We start from the raw sequence: 15205 nt of genomic DNA on the forward strand, positions 1-15205 counted from the left end.
GAAAGAATTAAATTAAATTAAACCCAGTCCTGGGCTTATTTTCCTTCCGTAAAGGGTGAAAGGCATGGCATTTACCAAAATATGGAAGAAAGAAGGATCAAGTTTGAAAAGAGAAGGATCAAGTTTGCGAGTAATGAGTTGGCTTCATACACACCAACTTTGGGGTGACTTTGAAATGTCCAGAGCAGATGTCCCCCTAGACAGTGAAATTTGCAGATCTGGCCCATAGCCACTGCCCTCTTCAAGGCCTGCCCAGGACCCATGTCTCTTGCTCTTGGGAAAATCAGCCTCACAATGACTAAATAATCCCTCCCCTTTTCTTCTCTTTTATTTTCTCACCCTTAGTGGAAATCTTTCTTTTCTTACTCCCAAAAAGTTAAAACCGTTCAGCCTAGGATACTATAACATAATTGAGCATAGCTTTGCAGTTTTAAATGACTCCCTATTTGATCCTAAATATACTCACTCTACCAAAAAAGAGTTTATTCTTACTTCTGTTTTAGTAATGACTGATGATGAGTCCCCTTCCATCAGGCTACCCTTAATGCACCAACTTCAGACTGCCACTTCCAAATCAAACCCGTACCCACCCCATCTTTAGTTTAATTGGCTGATTCTACTTAAGTCTTAGGATCCTCTTTAAAGTCTTCACTGCAGGTTAAAACAATAAACAATGTCCTCTTGATTTGTTTCACAAGTGTGGGCATTTTATGAAATATTTATTTACCACAACTATAAAGGGCAGTTTTTAAAGTTTTCTGGAACCTTCATAAAGAATGCATTAAAGATAGCTTATAGTCCATATTAATATGATAGAATGCTCTTTGAAATACATAAAAGCTATCATAGAAAACATTCTGTTTCCCTGATAATACCCAGTAGAGTAAGCACCATTAATTATATTTCTGATTTTTGTCTTACTCTATGAATATTTTTAGGTAAAATAAAAACAAAAACAAACAAAAAATGCTAGTTTCTGCCTTTTCACAAGAAGTTATATATAAGAAGGCAATTTCCGGGGTGCCAGTCTACTAAGCGTCTGACCCTTGGTTTCAGCTCAGGTTTTGATCTCAGGGTCATGGGAATCGAGCCTCGTTTCAGGCTTACTGCCAAAATAGTGTTCTAGGAAAATTATAGAACTTGACCCTAAAACTTTGTGATTTTTTTGTCCTCATATTTGTAACTTCCAACCTAATTTTATTAAGTACTATTTTATTAATTAAAATGAAACCAATATGGTATTCTAAAACTGAGATCAATATAAAATGAAGAACTAAAAAGCATTAACAGTGTTCAAACATTTATCTTTATTTCCTATTTCTTGATTTCATTCACTAATAAATTCTTCTAAAGAAGATGTATCCTCCTGCCCTGTGCAGTGAGATATGCCGAATCATTTTATTTAAACAGTGATAGCTTTCATTGATATGCTTCTTGGAAAACGACCTGGAGAGGGGAAATAGGTTCTAATTTATACTCTAGACAGCTTATTGTAGCTTAGGCTGAAATACAAAACTAATGTGGATCAAGCACAACTGAAATCCAGCATGCACTGTAATATGGTCCTTGTTGAGTCCAAGAGATTTATTTAATTAAACGCTTAGGGAGAAATAATGCTGGTCTTGGTAATTCGGTATTTGGATAAATTTATGTTTTTAAGATATGTTAGAAGTGTACACTAAACTTAATTTCCTATTGAACTTTATTATGTATCTGCAAGATACCACACAGTTGTTTAACCAAACTCTTCTTGCTATTCCATGGAGAAGCTTTTCCCATTGAAAACCACAAACTTAGGTGAATGACTAAGTCTAATGGAGACAATAGGGTTATCTTAAAATGATATGTAGGATTTTTTCCTCCTCCTTCTGCATTCTCATAGGACCATGTTTACATACTCTCTTTTATACAGGCACATTAATAAATGTGCAAAATGATAAAAGATGGGTCATATTGGTGAGGACTTACACTTTTTGGTTTGAAGAATGCAGCAAAATATTACATAAAGTAAATAGATACATTTCTAACATTTAGCAGAAAATTAAAAGCTGTAAGCACCCTCAGGCTCGCAATTAAATTTTTGCAGCATATGAAAACAACAGTTTGAACATTCTAGTACTTGATTTTCATTTTTGATTATGTACAATTGCCAAAATACCTCGAGTGATGACAGGCTTCTCATTTCAAATAGTTCTAAGTACCATTAAATATTTTGTAAAATACTTTTTAGGTCCCTAATTGGGTTCAATTTATATTATTATTCTACTCTTAGGAATAAAGGGTAAGTATTATCTGTTTGTTGCCCAAGAGTAGAATTAGTTCCCAGAAATAAAATCTTGGTTAAATTTTACTATACACTACTTCAAACACAAATTACCCCCCACAGATTAAGACTTGGCTCTGTATATAAGAACATTTCCTGTTTGAAATTTTGGTAAGACACAACATATGGAAAAAATAGGGCTCTTGGAAGAGCTTGGTAAAATAATTTAGAAAATGAAATGGTGTAAAATGCTATAACCACAGAATGTAAGTAATGTTTCCTCCAATAACCATTAAAGATCCACTTACAATCAGACTTTCTTTAGCACTCTTGTTACTCTTTTATAACTTTACAAAAGAAATAGTTTTCTGCACTAAAGCTGACCATATTTACTTACACCTCGTGCCTTGCTTTGAAAAAGTCTAAGGAAAACTTGCACAAATACTAGTTTATTTAAAGTTGAAATACATATACTTATTCTATCTAAGAGAAGCTTAATGGTTGAAACATTTCATTTCTCAGAAATTTAGTGGAAATATTTCCTGTGTGTGCAATGAAGCCATTAATAAAATATTAGTAAATGGAAAAATTATACTTGTTTAAAATCCATTAAGTGTTTTACAGCTCTATACAATCATATAAACATTTAAGACATGTTCTAACAAGCAAATAGTCAAATAAAATATGTGTTTTGGATCAAAAAAGTTCCATTAATTTTTATTATTTCTCTTCTTTTTTTATATATCATGCACAAAATAGAGGAAAAAATTGGGAGCAGAAATTATGGACCCATATTTTTATATATGAAATTATTTTTATAAAAATATTCATATGGGGGCACCAGGTGGCTTAATCAGTTAAGCACCTGACTCTTGATTTCGGCTCAGGTCATGGTCTCAGGGTTGTGAATCTGGCTTAGCGCTAGGTGTGGAACCTGCTTAAGATTTTCTCTCTCTCTCCCTCTGCCCCTCCTCCCTGAGCTCTCTCTCTCTTTAAAAAAAAAAAAAAGTATTCATATGGGTGACCCAGAATTTAAGCTATTATTCTTACTCTAGAATGGATAAACATAGACTCAAAGACCCATTTGTTTTTGTCCTCCATCATCAGGTAACTTCTACATTCCAGGGAAGAAAATGTTCTCATACTTATTTCTATCTTCCATTCTATCTTTCAATAAATTAACTGAAATTCAGATTCTTGGCAGTACTGACCAGAGATAGAATATATGAATTTAAAGTCAGATAAGAGTTTGACAAGCTCTTCCATTTGCCCACCAGTGTATTAACCCCCAGTGTCCACACCCATAGAATGGGAATCAGAATAATGCCTGCCGTTTGAGGTATTCCTGTAAAATACAGGATCTGGCACATAGTAAATTTTTAGTACATTTTGTTACTTTACTACATGAAGAAAGATAACTTTTAAATATAATAATAGAAGCTACTCTTATTGAACGCTTATTATTACTCCAGGAATCATGTGAGTACTTTACATGCATTGCCCAATTTTACCCCTACAATATTGTGAACCCATTTCACAAACAAGACAATTAAAAAAGAGCATTCTCTGGTCCCAAGCATTGCAAAGATCCTATCATGCTGTAGTTCTTTTGAAATACACCTGGTTTAAAGAAGAGATTAACATAAAAGGACATTTATCTACATGAAAAATCATAATTGAGTGGAATTTGCCTCCATTATGGCAGATATTACCACACTAGACATATTTTTTTTCCTAATATTACCTTGAAATAAGATACTACTAGACAGAATTATATAAATCAGGAAACTTACTACCTTTTCAAAGGTCTGTTTCACTGTTTATTTTAACAAATTTGGTTTTGCTTTTTGGTCTACTTCTGACTAATATGCATAATTAGTTTGATTTCCTTCTGTAGTTTGATTTCATAGATAAATTTAGGGTATACTTCTTTTAATTTCACTCTCTGGTATTAAAAACAGTCTTCAAATGCCCGGCAATAAATATTAAAAGCTCAAAAATAAATATGTGAAGCATGTATAAACATATAAAATCTAACCAATGCCAAACCTTGAGTTCTGTTTTAATATGAATTCAATCTCATATGTGTGTGAGAGTATGTATGTGTGTATTAGGCATGAAGTTTTGTTTGACTTGAAAAGTATATGAAAAAAGTAAATATTAAATATTTGCCCTCATCATCCTGTATATGGAACATATGCTAATATATTAATTCTCAAGTGTCTCTCCCAAAGAAAATATTTGAAAAAATGGTGCAATTCACAGGACTTCTTGAAAATGAGAAATCATTATAGTTAGTGAGTGAATTAGGATTATAACCCAGGAGTGGAGGGCAGCAGCCAGATTCAAAACAAAAGTTGCACAATCTTCGGGCGCCTGGGTGGCTCAGATGGTTAAGCATCTGCCTTCGGCTCAGGTCATGATCTCAGGGTCCTGGGATCGAGTCCCGCATCGGGTTCCCTGCTCAGTGCAGAGCCTGCTTCTCCCTATCCCTCTGCCACTCCCTCTGCTTGTGCTCTTCTGTCTATCTCTCTGTCAAATAAATAAATAAAATCTTAAAAAAAAAAAAAGTTGCACAATCTTCAACCTGCTTAATTTATGAACAGAGTTCAAAGTATTGACAGAGTCTCCAAACTTCAGGGCTCAACATTAAGAGAAAGTCTGACTTTCAGTATTAATAGCAACCAGAAAGAAAATTTTTAAATGTAGTCAATAAATAAAAACTTAATAAATAAAATGCAGACCAAAGTTTGACAATATTGATAATATTATATAATCAGACGTGGCTACTGTTAAAAGTCTTTGTTTAAAAGAGGATAACTGAAGTTTGGTGCTATTTTTATTACATTAGTGTCATTACAGAAAAACATTTTTAACAAAATAAGTATAAATTTAAAAAATTTTCTAAAATATTTCCTGAAAATATGTTTTTCATTCCTGAAAAACAAATCAGATAACAGATTATATAAAAACATTATTCTCGTAAACTTTAAATTCTCAGGACTTTATAATTAAGATGAATGTATATCCCTTTAGCCTCATATATATATGTATATATATAGTTTCATACATATATAGCATATATCTCATAATATATGTGTGTGTGTATGAGAAATTAAAAGGATCTTGCAAGATATATTTGCATATACCTTGCAATATCCTTGTATTTACTTTCACCATCACCTTAATACTAGCAAAGAGAAAGATTCTGCATGGACCAAGGATTACCCTTGGTTCTTTAGATTTTAATGGATGAGCCTTAAAAGATTTAAAGACACTCAGAATCCATGTAAAATTTGTGTGTAATATTTTGCACCTTTGTGATGAGTAGATCAACAACTTTTGCAAAGGTTAAGGACAACTAATCCAGATAGAAGAGAGTTACAACTGAGTTGTGATGGAATAGTGGGAGCATGCACCATGGTGAAGCATCTGGTTTTAGATCTCACCTTTCCCACAAGGCTGTGTAAATCCTCTTTAACTTTCTTAATATTTCTGATCTCAATTTTCTAATCTATAAAATAAAGATAATGAAAGGATATATTTCAGAGATGAACTTACCATAAAGTGAATAAAGCCTAAGTTCAGTGCCCTGGCAATGTGTTTATGTGATGGGGTATAATTGTGTAAAATTTGCAAAATTGTGTATTTTTAATAGAGATATTCCTCAAATTGTGTAACTTCATGGCCTACCAAAAATTGATCTTTCTCTTTTTCATGTTAGGGTTTATACTGAGTATTAAATTAGATAAATAAAAAAGATAAAGCTTTAGGATTATGCCTAGAACAGGGAAAACACTTGATTAATGTTCACTACCATTATTATTATCAACCACGATAGGCAGTTTGCTTGTGTTTATTTTTCCCATTGCTACATACGATTGAATATTTCACATCTTAAAGAGTATGGCTTAGGGGTGTTTAAGAAAGAGCTTAGTATATTAATAGAATTTTCCATTTAGCAAATTTGGAAAGAGAAATAGTATGAAATATATTAATTCAAATGTTAGACTTACTGATACAAATTTAAGAAGGGTAGCTTTTAGAATTTAATCAAGGCCATGTTTGCATTTTGGTGAAATATCTAAAATACTTATTCAGAAAAAACTGTGGTACTACACAGAGTAAACTTGCTTAAATGATGTGAGATGGCTGTTGCAAGAGAGGATGAGTAAATGATTGAATTCACCAGAATTATACTAATTATCGTATCTATAAGAAACATCTAAATATCCAGGGATTTAGCAATGTATACAAAAATGGCCATGCCATTTTCTAAGTCATAGTTTGGGGACATATGATAACTAATGTAAAATCAATCATATTCATATGATATCTATTTTACTATTCATAATCAAATGTCATCATACCTTTTAATCACACACCTAAAAGTTACAGACATAAGCTGTCTCTATAAATTATGATTAATCACACAAAGAATCACAATAAATAAATATGGACTTGTGATTAAGCTCTACCTTTTGAATTTTCTATTTTATTTAAACAAAGGAGATAAATACATGCTCTGGTTATGAATAAAATTCACCAGGAAAATATGACTTGTATTTCAAATAATAGGAGTTTGAATATTATCCTCACTGAATCATCAAGTCAATTTAGGAATTCATTTCATGCTTCAAGATGAAACAAATTTAAGATAAATACACTAGTGTTGGCTCTAACAACAGCTTAAATCCTGAAGCAATATTAATTTATACATATGTAGAATTGCATCTTGGATGACTTTTAATGTGAGATATATATTTTTCAATGTAATTTAAAGTCCTGCTCAGAGAAGAATGCTAGCTGTGTTTGTCTTGCCTTTTCTGAGTCAATCATGAAATCACCTCATGAATTAGCTGAGCAATAGTAAGAATGAGGAAATTGTTTCTGCTCTGCTCAATAGAGATAGAAAGGTAAGTTCTTTCCAGGTAGTGAGTTGAATCGCTCAAATCACAATGCCATTTCCTGCTTCATGCTGTGCCCATTTAGTAAAACTGAATTGGTCATCATGTTCTTAGCATTGCTTTTCAGAGATGTCATACGCACTGCAGAAGAGCTGGGAAAGTAGCTGGTTGATCTCTCTTGATAGGACTTCCTCCCACAGCAGAGCTGGCTATTGAAATGTCTCCTGAAGCTTTCACTGAGTAGATAAAGAGCAAATGGATTGACACAAGAATTGCAAAAGCTCAGAACACGGGCAACTAAGGTGACAATCATGTGGCCTAGAGATGGGTCAATCTCATTATAATTGAAAGACCTATACATGTAGAGAATGTGATTTGGAAACCAACAGAAGACAAAGCAGCCTACAAAGACCAGCACAATTTTAGCCAGGCGCTTCCGTGTCTCCATCTGCAAATACAAGGAAACAGTCCCATTGGTTAAAATGAAAATGGAACCATCTGCATGCAAAACATCATGGTGCAAAAAGAGTAAAAACTTACCATGGCATGCAAATGCATCCAAAAATACAAAAATTATTTTCCTCAACAAAGTGATAATTTCAACAATTTAACAAAGCCTGTTTTGGTCTTATACCCTTTCATCTAAAAATATTTGACAGCCTCTATGAGACTAGATGATAAATTATTAATAAATGGCTATGTCTTTTTTTTAAAATAATTTTTTTAAAGATTTTATTTATTTATTTATTTGAGACAGAGAGAATGAGAGACAGAGAGCATGAGAGGGAGGAGGGTCAGAGGGAGAAGCAGACTCCCTGCCAAGCAGGGAGCCTGATGCAGGACTCGATCCCGGGACTCCAGGATCATGACCTGAGCCGAAGGCAGTCGCTTAACCAACTGAGCCACCCAGGCGCCCGGCTACGTCTTCATTTAAAACCGTGACCTATAAAAATTCTCTCTTATTTTTAACTACTTTCCTGTTGCTTACAGTCTTACTGTGTACACTTCAAATATAAATCATTTGTTTGTATTAAATCCATTGAATTAATGAACCACACAATATACTTAAGATTAGATTTTTTTAATCAGGGTAATTGAAATAGAGCATGACTTTTTTTTTTATTTTTATTTTTTTAAAGATTTTATTTATTTATTTGACAGAGAGAGAGAGAGAGAGAGAAGGAACACAAGCAGGGGGAGTGGGAGAGGGAGAAGCAGGCCTCCCGCCGAACAGGGAGCCCGATGTGGGACTCGATCCCAGGACCCTGGGATCATGACCTGAGCCAAAGGCAGACGCTTAACGACTGAGCCACCCAGGTGCCCTAGAGCATGACTTTTTAAATCCTTATTCCACACACACACACAAAACACCTTGAGATTTAAACTTCTGACTCACATAAATCACAATCTTCTGATGTAACTATTATCCTTATAAGTATTACTATATTAGATTACCTTTAAAAATAAAAAGATATTTTCTTTCTTTTCAAAAACTTTACATACTGTGTTCACTGTTTTATAAGAAAGTCTTCAGGAATGTGATAGATAAAATTCAAATATTGGAAATAAATCTTTTTAATCTAAAAATCATTTTCTAACATCTAGAGTTCAAGGTTTAGCTCTTATATGTCTTACTTGCTCAAATATTTAAATAAGGCAACATGAATGTGAAAACTTAATTTATCAAAGGATATTGATAGTAGGCAAAATGATATTTTCTGAGCTAAAACTATTGATAGTGAATTAGAATATTCCAAAGAAAAGTGTAGTGAGTGGTGATGGGGGAAGCAAATAAAGGTGCAGTAAAGAGAAGGAAAGCAAAATGTGGTACCCCAGATGTATCCTGGTGGCATGAGTTAAGCAACCTGGCAATATTAAGGGGCTCAACGTGAAATTTATTATGAAGCAGTGTCCACCCTACAGGTGGAACATGGGTGCAAGGATTTTAGGGCCACCTATACTTGGAGACTCAAATGCACAGGCAGGCTGTTGGCATTGAGAGTACTTCTTACTGATATCAAGCCTAGTTACCCAGCCAGAGTTTATAAGTCCCAATAGAGAAATTCACAAAAACAAGGCAGAACTAAGGCCACTTTAAAAAATAAAAGTGGAGGTGGGAGGGTAAGAGGAACTCAATTTTAGAAACCAAAGCAAAAACTCAAATACCCAAATTGAGATACAAATTGGATCACAAGGCAAAGGAAAAAGTGCATTGAGCCCATGACCTGAATTTTTTTGTTGCAATGATGCTAGATATTTAGATAATAAATCTGTTAACTTATCTACAATTACTTTAGTGACTGATTGATTTTTTAGCTCTTAAAGAAGATGTGGATCTCTGATGTTGATGGTCATTAATAAGTAGAGGTTACTTTCCATGCAAGAACTCTTTCGAGATTCTGTTGTTGTTGAAGTGTGCAACACCCCAGCCTGTGCCTCCTTCTACAACCCAGCAAATTTTAATGATCTGTCATTCAACTTGCCTTTAAATTGGTGAAGAGCCAACCAAACCTCCTTGTACCTATAGAACCCTTTGGAAGAAGTTCCTCCCGAAGAGTCCACAAAAGCACAACTTGAAACTCTGTCCCACTAGACAGTATTTCCATCTATTTGTGGATTAACACAATTTGTTTTACCTTAAGTTAGTATCTCTGTATATTCCTTAAGGAAGAAAGACTATGTAAGGTGCATTTGTAATTTTAAATTAGTATATGATTTTTATAGGACAAGCTATAAAGTTGAGTTAAAGAAAGTATGACCTCTTAATCACTCTCACCCTTGTTCTCTGCCCTCTGTTCCCAGAGCCCCATTCTGGCATCCTACCCAAATGGCATCCCCAGTTCCCAGACCATGTCCTAGAGTCCTTTCCTGATGAATCCTTGTCCAAGACTTTCTGTCATCCTTAATGGGCTAATGGGAGAAGAGACAATAATTAAATAAATTTATACTTGAAATGTGATAATTTTCTGGTTTATTATGTCATTTTTTTGCATGAACATTTGAAGGTAAAGAAAAGCCTTCAAAGACTTTGAATTTTAATAGCTCTGGCCCAGATGGCAGAGAAGCTGGACTTCAGTGGATCTCTACAGAGCTATATATAACATGGCCACATATTGGAGATGCCTCCCCTCCTCCTCCCGGCACAACATCCCTTCTAGTTCAGGCTAATGCAAATCCCGGTGCCCTGGGACTCTGTTTAATCTTTCACGGCATTGAGAACCCACGAAATAGAACAGAAAATAGCAGTTACTGCCTCTGACCCACACACCCCGAACACACACACACACACCCCTACCAAGCTTACCTGTTTTTTAGCATGTTCATTGTATTCTCCAGGAAGATTATGTGCACTTTTAATTAAGGTCTTTGCAATATGATAATAATAAACGCTAATAATAGCAAGTGGTATGAGGAAATAGACCAAGAAGATGAGCACCGAATGAATCTTTGGGTGTAATTCGTCCGTCTGAGGGTAGGGTATGCACGCCGTGAAGGTGGCATTTTCCAAGCTATCAATGCTTGTCACTTCCGAAAACACGGCTTCTGGGACCGCCAGCAGCACGGAGATCACCCAGATCCCCACCGCCTTCACACAGGTCCACCCCACCGCCCTGGACGTTTGGATGTCCATGGGGTTGACAATGGCTCTGTACCTGGAAAGACAACACGCCTCACATTACTCTCTTAGAAGGAAAATGTAAAGGGAGGGAGAAAGAGAGAGGAAGGAAGGGAGGGAAGAAGGAGATCCTACTTGCTAATACTCCATTATTCCCTAGCTGTTTTGTAGTGTATGGAATATTTCATATCTCCGATGTCTGTCTGTCTACAAGTCATTCCACTGCTTACTAGCACAGCAGACGGGAAGAGAAAGGGAAAGATTTTAAACTGTCATTCCCCAAATTGCATTCATTTGCTTACCTCTTTCACAAGTCTTATTCTAAATCAGTAATACAAAAAGTATCATTTATTGAATATTTTTATTTAAATCATTACATTTTCAAAAAAGGCTCTCAATAATGAAATTGCTCTAATATACAATAACTCTAAAATATAAAATGTCTACAAAATAATGTTACTAAGTTCTGTCTTGATACCCTTCTTCAGCTTTTGAGCCTGAGTCTCCTACTTTTTTCCTGAGGACATTAGGAAAAAAGATTAATCGAGACTGGGATTTCTGAGGTAATTCAATCATAAGAACTGAAAGAACTGAAGATGAAATGACATTCTGTCTTTGCAGCTCAAATTTATTTCATGTTGAGACCTCATGAAATCCTCTCTTCCTATATAAAACCATCATAATGGTAAAAGGAACCACACTCCAGGACACAGGGCTTAAACAATCCAAACAGCTAACTCAATCACACACGTTAGGGTAATAATAATGCAAACAAACCAAAATTATATGTGAACACCAAATTTTTATATTTTTCTAAAAGTATTTCAGCTTACAATATACCTAGAAGGTTAACACGAGACAGTAAAAACTGATTTTAGTCAAACAAATCTGAACCATTGTCTCATCTCTGATATCCTTTGGAAAATCACTTAAGGTCTTCTTCATCTGTAAGGTGGGGATAAAAACATTTCTCTCAAAGTTTTTTGATTATAAAAAAATGGAGAGAACACCTATTACTGTGCCTGCCGATTAGCAGATATTAACCATACCATGACTCTGTACCTTCTCCATATTTACATTTGATTTAGTCTGGTGTTCTAAAAAATTCAGAATATTTCAAGCACCATAACAAGCAGGTAAGACATTCTGAGGTTCTATAAAGCTGTTTCCCATTGCACACAGGAGAGGAACAGCTCCCAGCCTGAGGGGAGCCTCGCTTTCTCCTTCCTGATTTGCATCAAGTGTCCTTCCCAGGACCTCAATAAGAAAAAGTCCATATTTTTATCTAGAGAGTCTTCCCATGTATAACAAGAAACATATAAATTTTAAAGTAGAACAACAGCAAAGGGCCTTGACACCAAAGTAAATAAAAAAGCATGCGTAATGCATTTATTTTACCCAGACTTTGCACATGGCAGAACACAGTATACATGTGTTCCTTCCCCATTCTGCTTAATTGCATGTTCTTAAGAAACTAAAAGAAGCATTACAATCGGTAACTAGAATGAACTGTTTTTTTCTGTTTCTTTTTTGTTTTGTTTTTGTTTTTGTTTTAATCAGAGAGCACTATGAGCCTATAAAGAACAATAGAAGCCCCTGATTTCATTTCAGGTCCTGCTCCTGGGTTGAACCAATTTCACGTCATTACCTCCATATGTCTAAGAAATGTCTCTTGAAGTAAATATTATCGACATTTGCTCTCGACTCCTGTTATTAAAGGTGAAGATTTTCTCTCTTATATCACCTCTATTCCCCCCATTACCAACTTCCTGATTTAGTACGCTATATTCAATGTTTATAAAATAGTCCCTATACTGTTATTATGAGTAAACAAGTATCTCCCACTGTAGGATTAAGTAATATGTTATGTTGTCTTTCTTAAACATGTCTCTGATTTATCTAGAGTTGCTACTTGATCATTGTTTTGTTTGCATAATTTTCCATGTTCCTGAATTTACTTTTTTAAAAAATGTTCTTCTACCACCTTGTTGAATAATTGGAATCCCAGTGCTTGAATCTCAATTCCTCTTTCTTAGTCTTTTACTTTATCAAGCTCATCTCCACCTTCTTTTTGGTTTTACTTTCTAAGATACTTTATTAGCTTTAGCTTCCATTCTTTCTTTTGATTTTTTAAATTTCTGCTATCATATTTTTAATTTCTAGAAGTTCTTTCTAGTTTTCAAGTCACTCTTTTACATAGCATCCTATTCTTATAAATACATGTTCTTATTACATATCTATGGAACTAATTCAGAAAATTTTGTTTACTTCTCTTTCTAGTATAGTTTCAATATGGCTAACAATAATAGTAGCACAGCTTCTCCAAAGTTTCAAGCAAAAATTTTTTTTCTCATATTAAAATCCAAGTATTGAATAACTGTTAGAAGAAAACCATTCCCTTCACAAAGTACAGTAACTATATTTTAGTACCAATATACATTATTTTCACTGTGAATCCATTTTTTTCTTTTTACATGTTAAGATGTCCCTCTTTGTTTTCTTTTAACATTAATTGCAAGCTGTTATTCTTGGAATTCATGGAAACATAATTAAAGCAGATATTGAACAAACAAAAAACAAACTAATACATTCAAAGAGTTTTATTTGTTTGGTTTCTTTATGCTAGAATTTCTCCTCAAAAGTTAGATATCTACTACCTGCCAACTCATATTTAAGATCAAAGTACAAAAAGCTAATGGTAAATTCTTTTGTACATGGAGGAGATGAGAAATGACCAGAGAAATTTTGGGGGTGATGATTACTAAAAATTGATCAAATAACTAGCTTTCCTTGTTAGATTTTAGAAAACTCAAAGAATATTCTGAACTTTCTTTTGTGGATTTAAAAAGAAGGAAAGCAGGGGCTCCTTGGTGGCTCAATCAGTTAAGCATCTGCCTTTGGCTCAGATCATGATCTCAGGGTCCTGGGGTCAGGTCATGATCTCAGGGTCCTGGAAACAAGCCTAGCATCAGGCTCCCTGCTCAGCGGGGAGTCTGCTTCTCCCTTTCCCTCTGCCTCTACCCCTGACTCATGCTCTCTCTCTCTCTCTCAAATAAATAAATAAAGTCTTCAAAAAAGGGGGGGGGAGGAAAACAAATGTCACTCCCCACCCCTTATTCCCACCGCATATCTAACCACATAAACATAAAGCATGTTAGGGAAACTGCGAAGAGGAATGAAGGTTATAACTCTTTCATTCTGACAAGATTGCCATAGTAGAGCTAGCAACAGATCTAGAATTCTTGTTTTAGGAGAAGCAAGAAACCTAGTAGGAATGTAAGATATGGGTACAGAAGGCCTTTCCAACAGGGACGATTCCTGGTCATGTCTTGTAAGGAAGGGAAATAGACTTTGGATCTTTCCCTAAATGACATACATGTAATGGAAAGGGGAGTACTGACAATTCTATAAAGCCAGAAATCACAGTTTACATCAATAGATTACTTAAGTGTCATTATTAGTACTTAAACATCACATGATTGCCAGAGAATAAGTTTTACATTGATGTTTCATGTGCATCTTTGAAAGGATAAAAAGTCAAGCAATACAGTGCAAATTAGTATGGACATGTTTAATCATCTTTCCTTCAAATATTTATAAAAATGTAGGAATGAAACAGTCCCTCAGTATGTAAACTATCTCATTAAATTTAGTAGCATAACAGATATGTGTGAAAAGTTATGTTTTTTTCATTCAGATAGTCTCAGAAAGGTATCCCTAATGGAAAACTAGAAAATAATCAATCAAAAGGGATTAAAGAAAACATAATTACCATTTATGTATTAAATATTAATAAATAGTATGCTTCTTCATTAATTTCTGTTTTGAATCTTGCCTTATCATATCTGTGTATAGTCTAAATTTAATGTAAAGGGATAATGGAATATAATCATATTACAAAATATATAATGAAAATTAGATCATTTTAGCTTATATAAAGTCATCTCAATATCTCAAAATCTCCAACTACACATTTCTATAAACCTACTAGCTACATTACCTATAGTTTCTTTCTTTTTCTCATCATAGTTTCATTTATCAGAGGACAACAAAGAATTTAAATGTGAACAATCTGACAAAGGAGAGAAAGGTATTGTGGAAGCAAGAGAAAGAGAAAATTTCAAAAAGATGTATAGACCCTTTGTGTCAAATACTCTGTAAAAACAAAAACAGAAACCTCCTTTTGCTTACTGTTGTATCTAAAGTGCATAACAATGCCTGACCCATAGTCATTTCTCAGTGAACATTTGTTGAACTAATAAGGAAATGTGGCCTGAGCAGCAAGGAGATCACTTATTAAAAGCAGTTTTGGTAGAGTGGGGTGGTCATTGGATAGTAGGTTAAGGGGAGAATGGACGTTAGAGATGGAGACACAGTCTAGTCCAGTGATGCCCAAGCTTTATCAATATTCAGAATCAC

General features: G+C 34.4%; 1 protein-coding gene across 1 annotated transcript in view; it reads right to left on the bottom strand.

Moving 5' to 3' along the window:
- Positions 1-5429: 5429 nt before the first annotated feature.
- Positions 5430-15205, bottom strand: part of NMBR (neuromedin B receptor) — a 57295-nt gene continuing 47519 nt past the window's right edge. Inside the window, exons 3-4 of the mRNA XM_045865639.2 lie at positions 10475-10823; positions 5430-7618 (exon numbers count right to left, since the gene is read on the bottom strand). Of these exons, the coding sequence (XP_045721595.1) occupies positions 7217-7618; positions 10475-10823 (751 nt within the window). The 3' untranslated portion in view covers positions 5430-7216. The remainder of the gene's footprint in view (positions 7619-10474; positions 10824-15205) is intronic.

Source organism: Mirounga angustirostris, unplaced genomic scaffold (assembly GCF_029215605.1).
Source record: "Mirounga angustirostris isolate CCGP_5_RB_7025 unplaced genomic scaffold, mMirAng1.0.hap1 SCAF_8, whole genome shotgun sequence".
In the NCBI taxonomy this organism is placed as follows: domain Eukaryota; kingdom Metazoa; phylum Chordata; class Mammalia; order Carnivora; family Phocidae; genus Mirounga; species Mirounga angustirostris.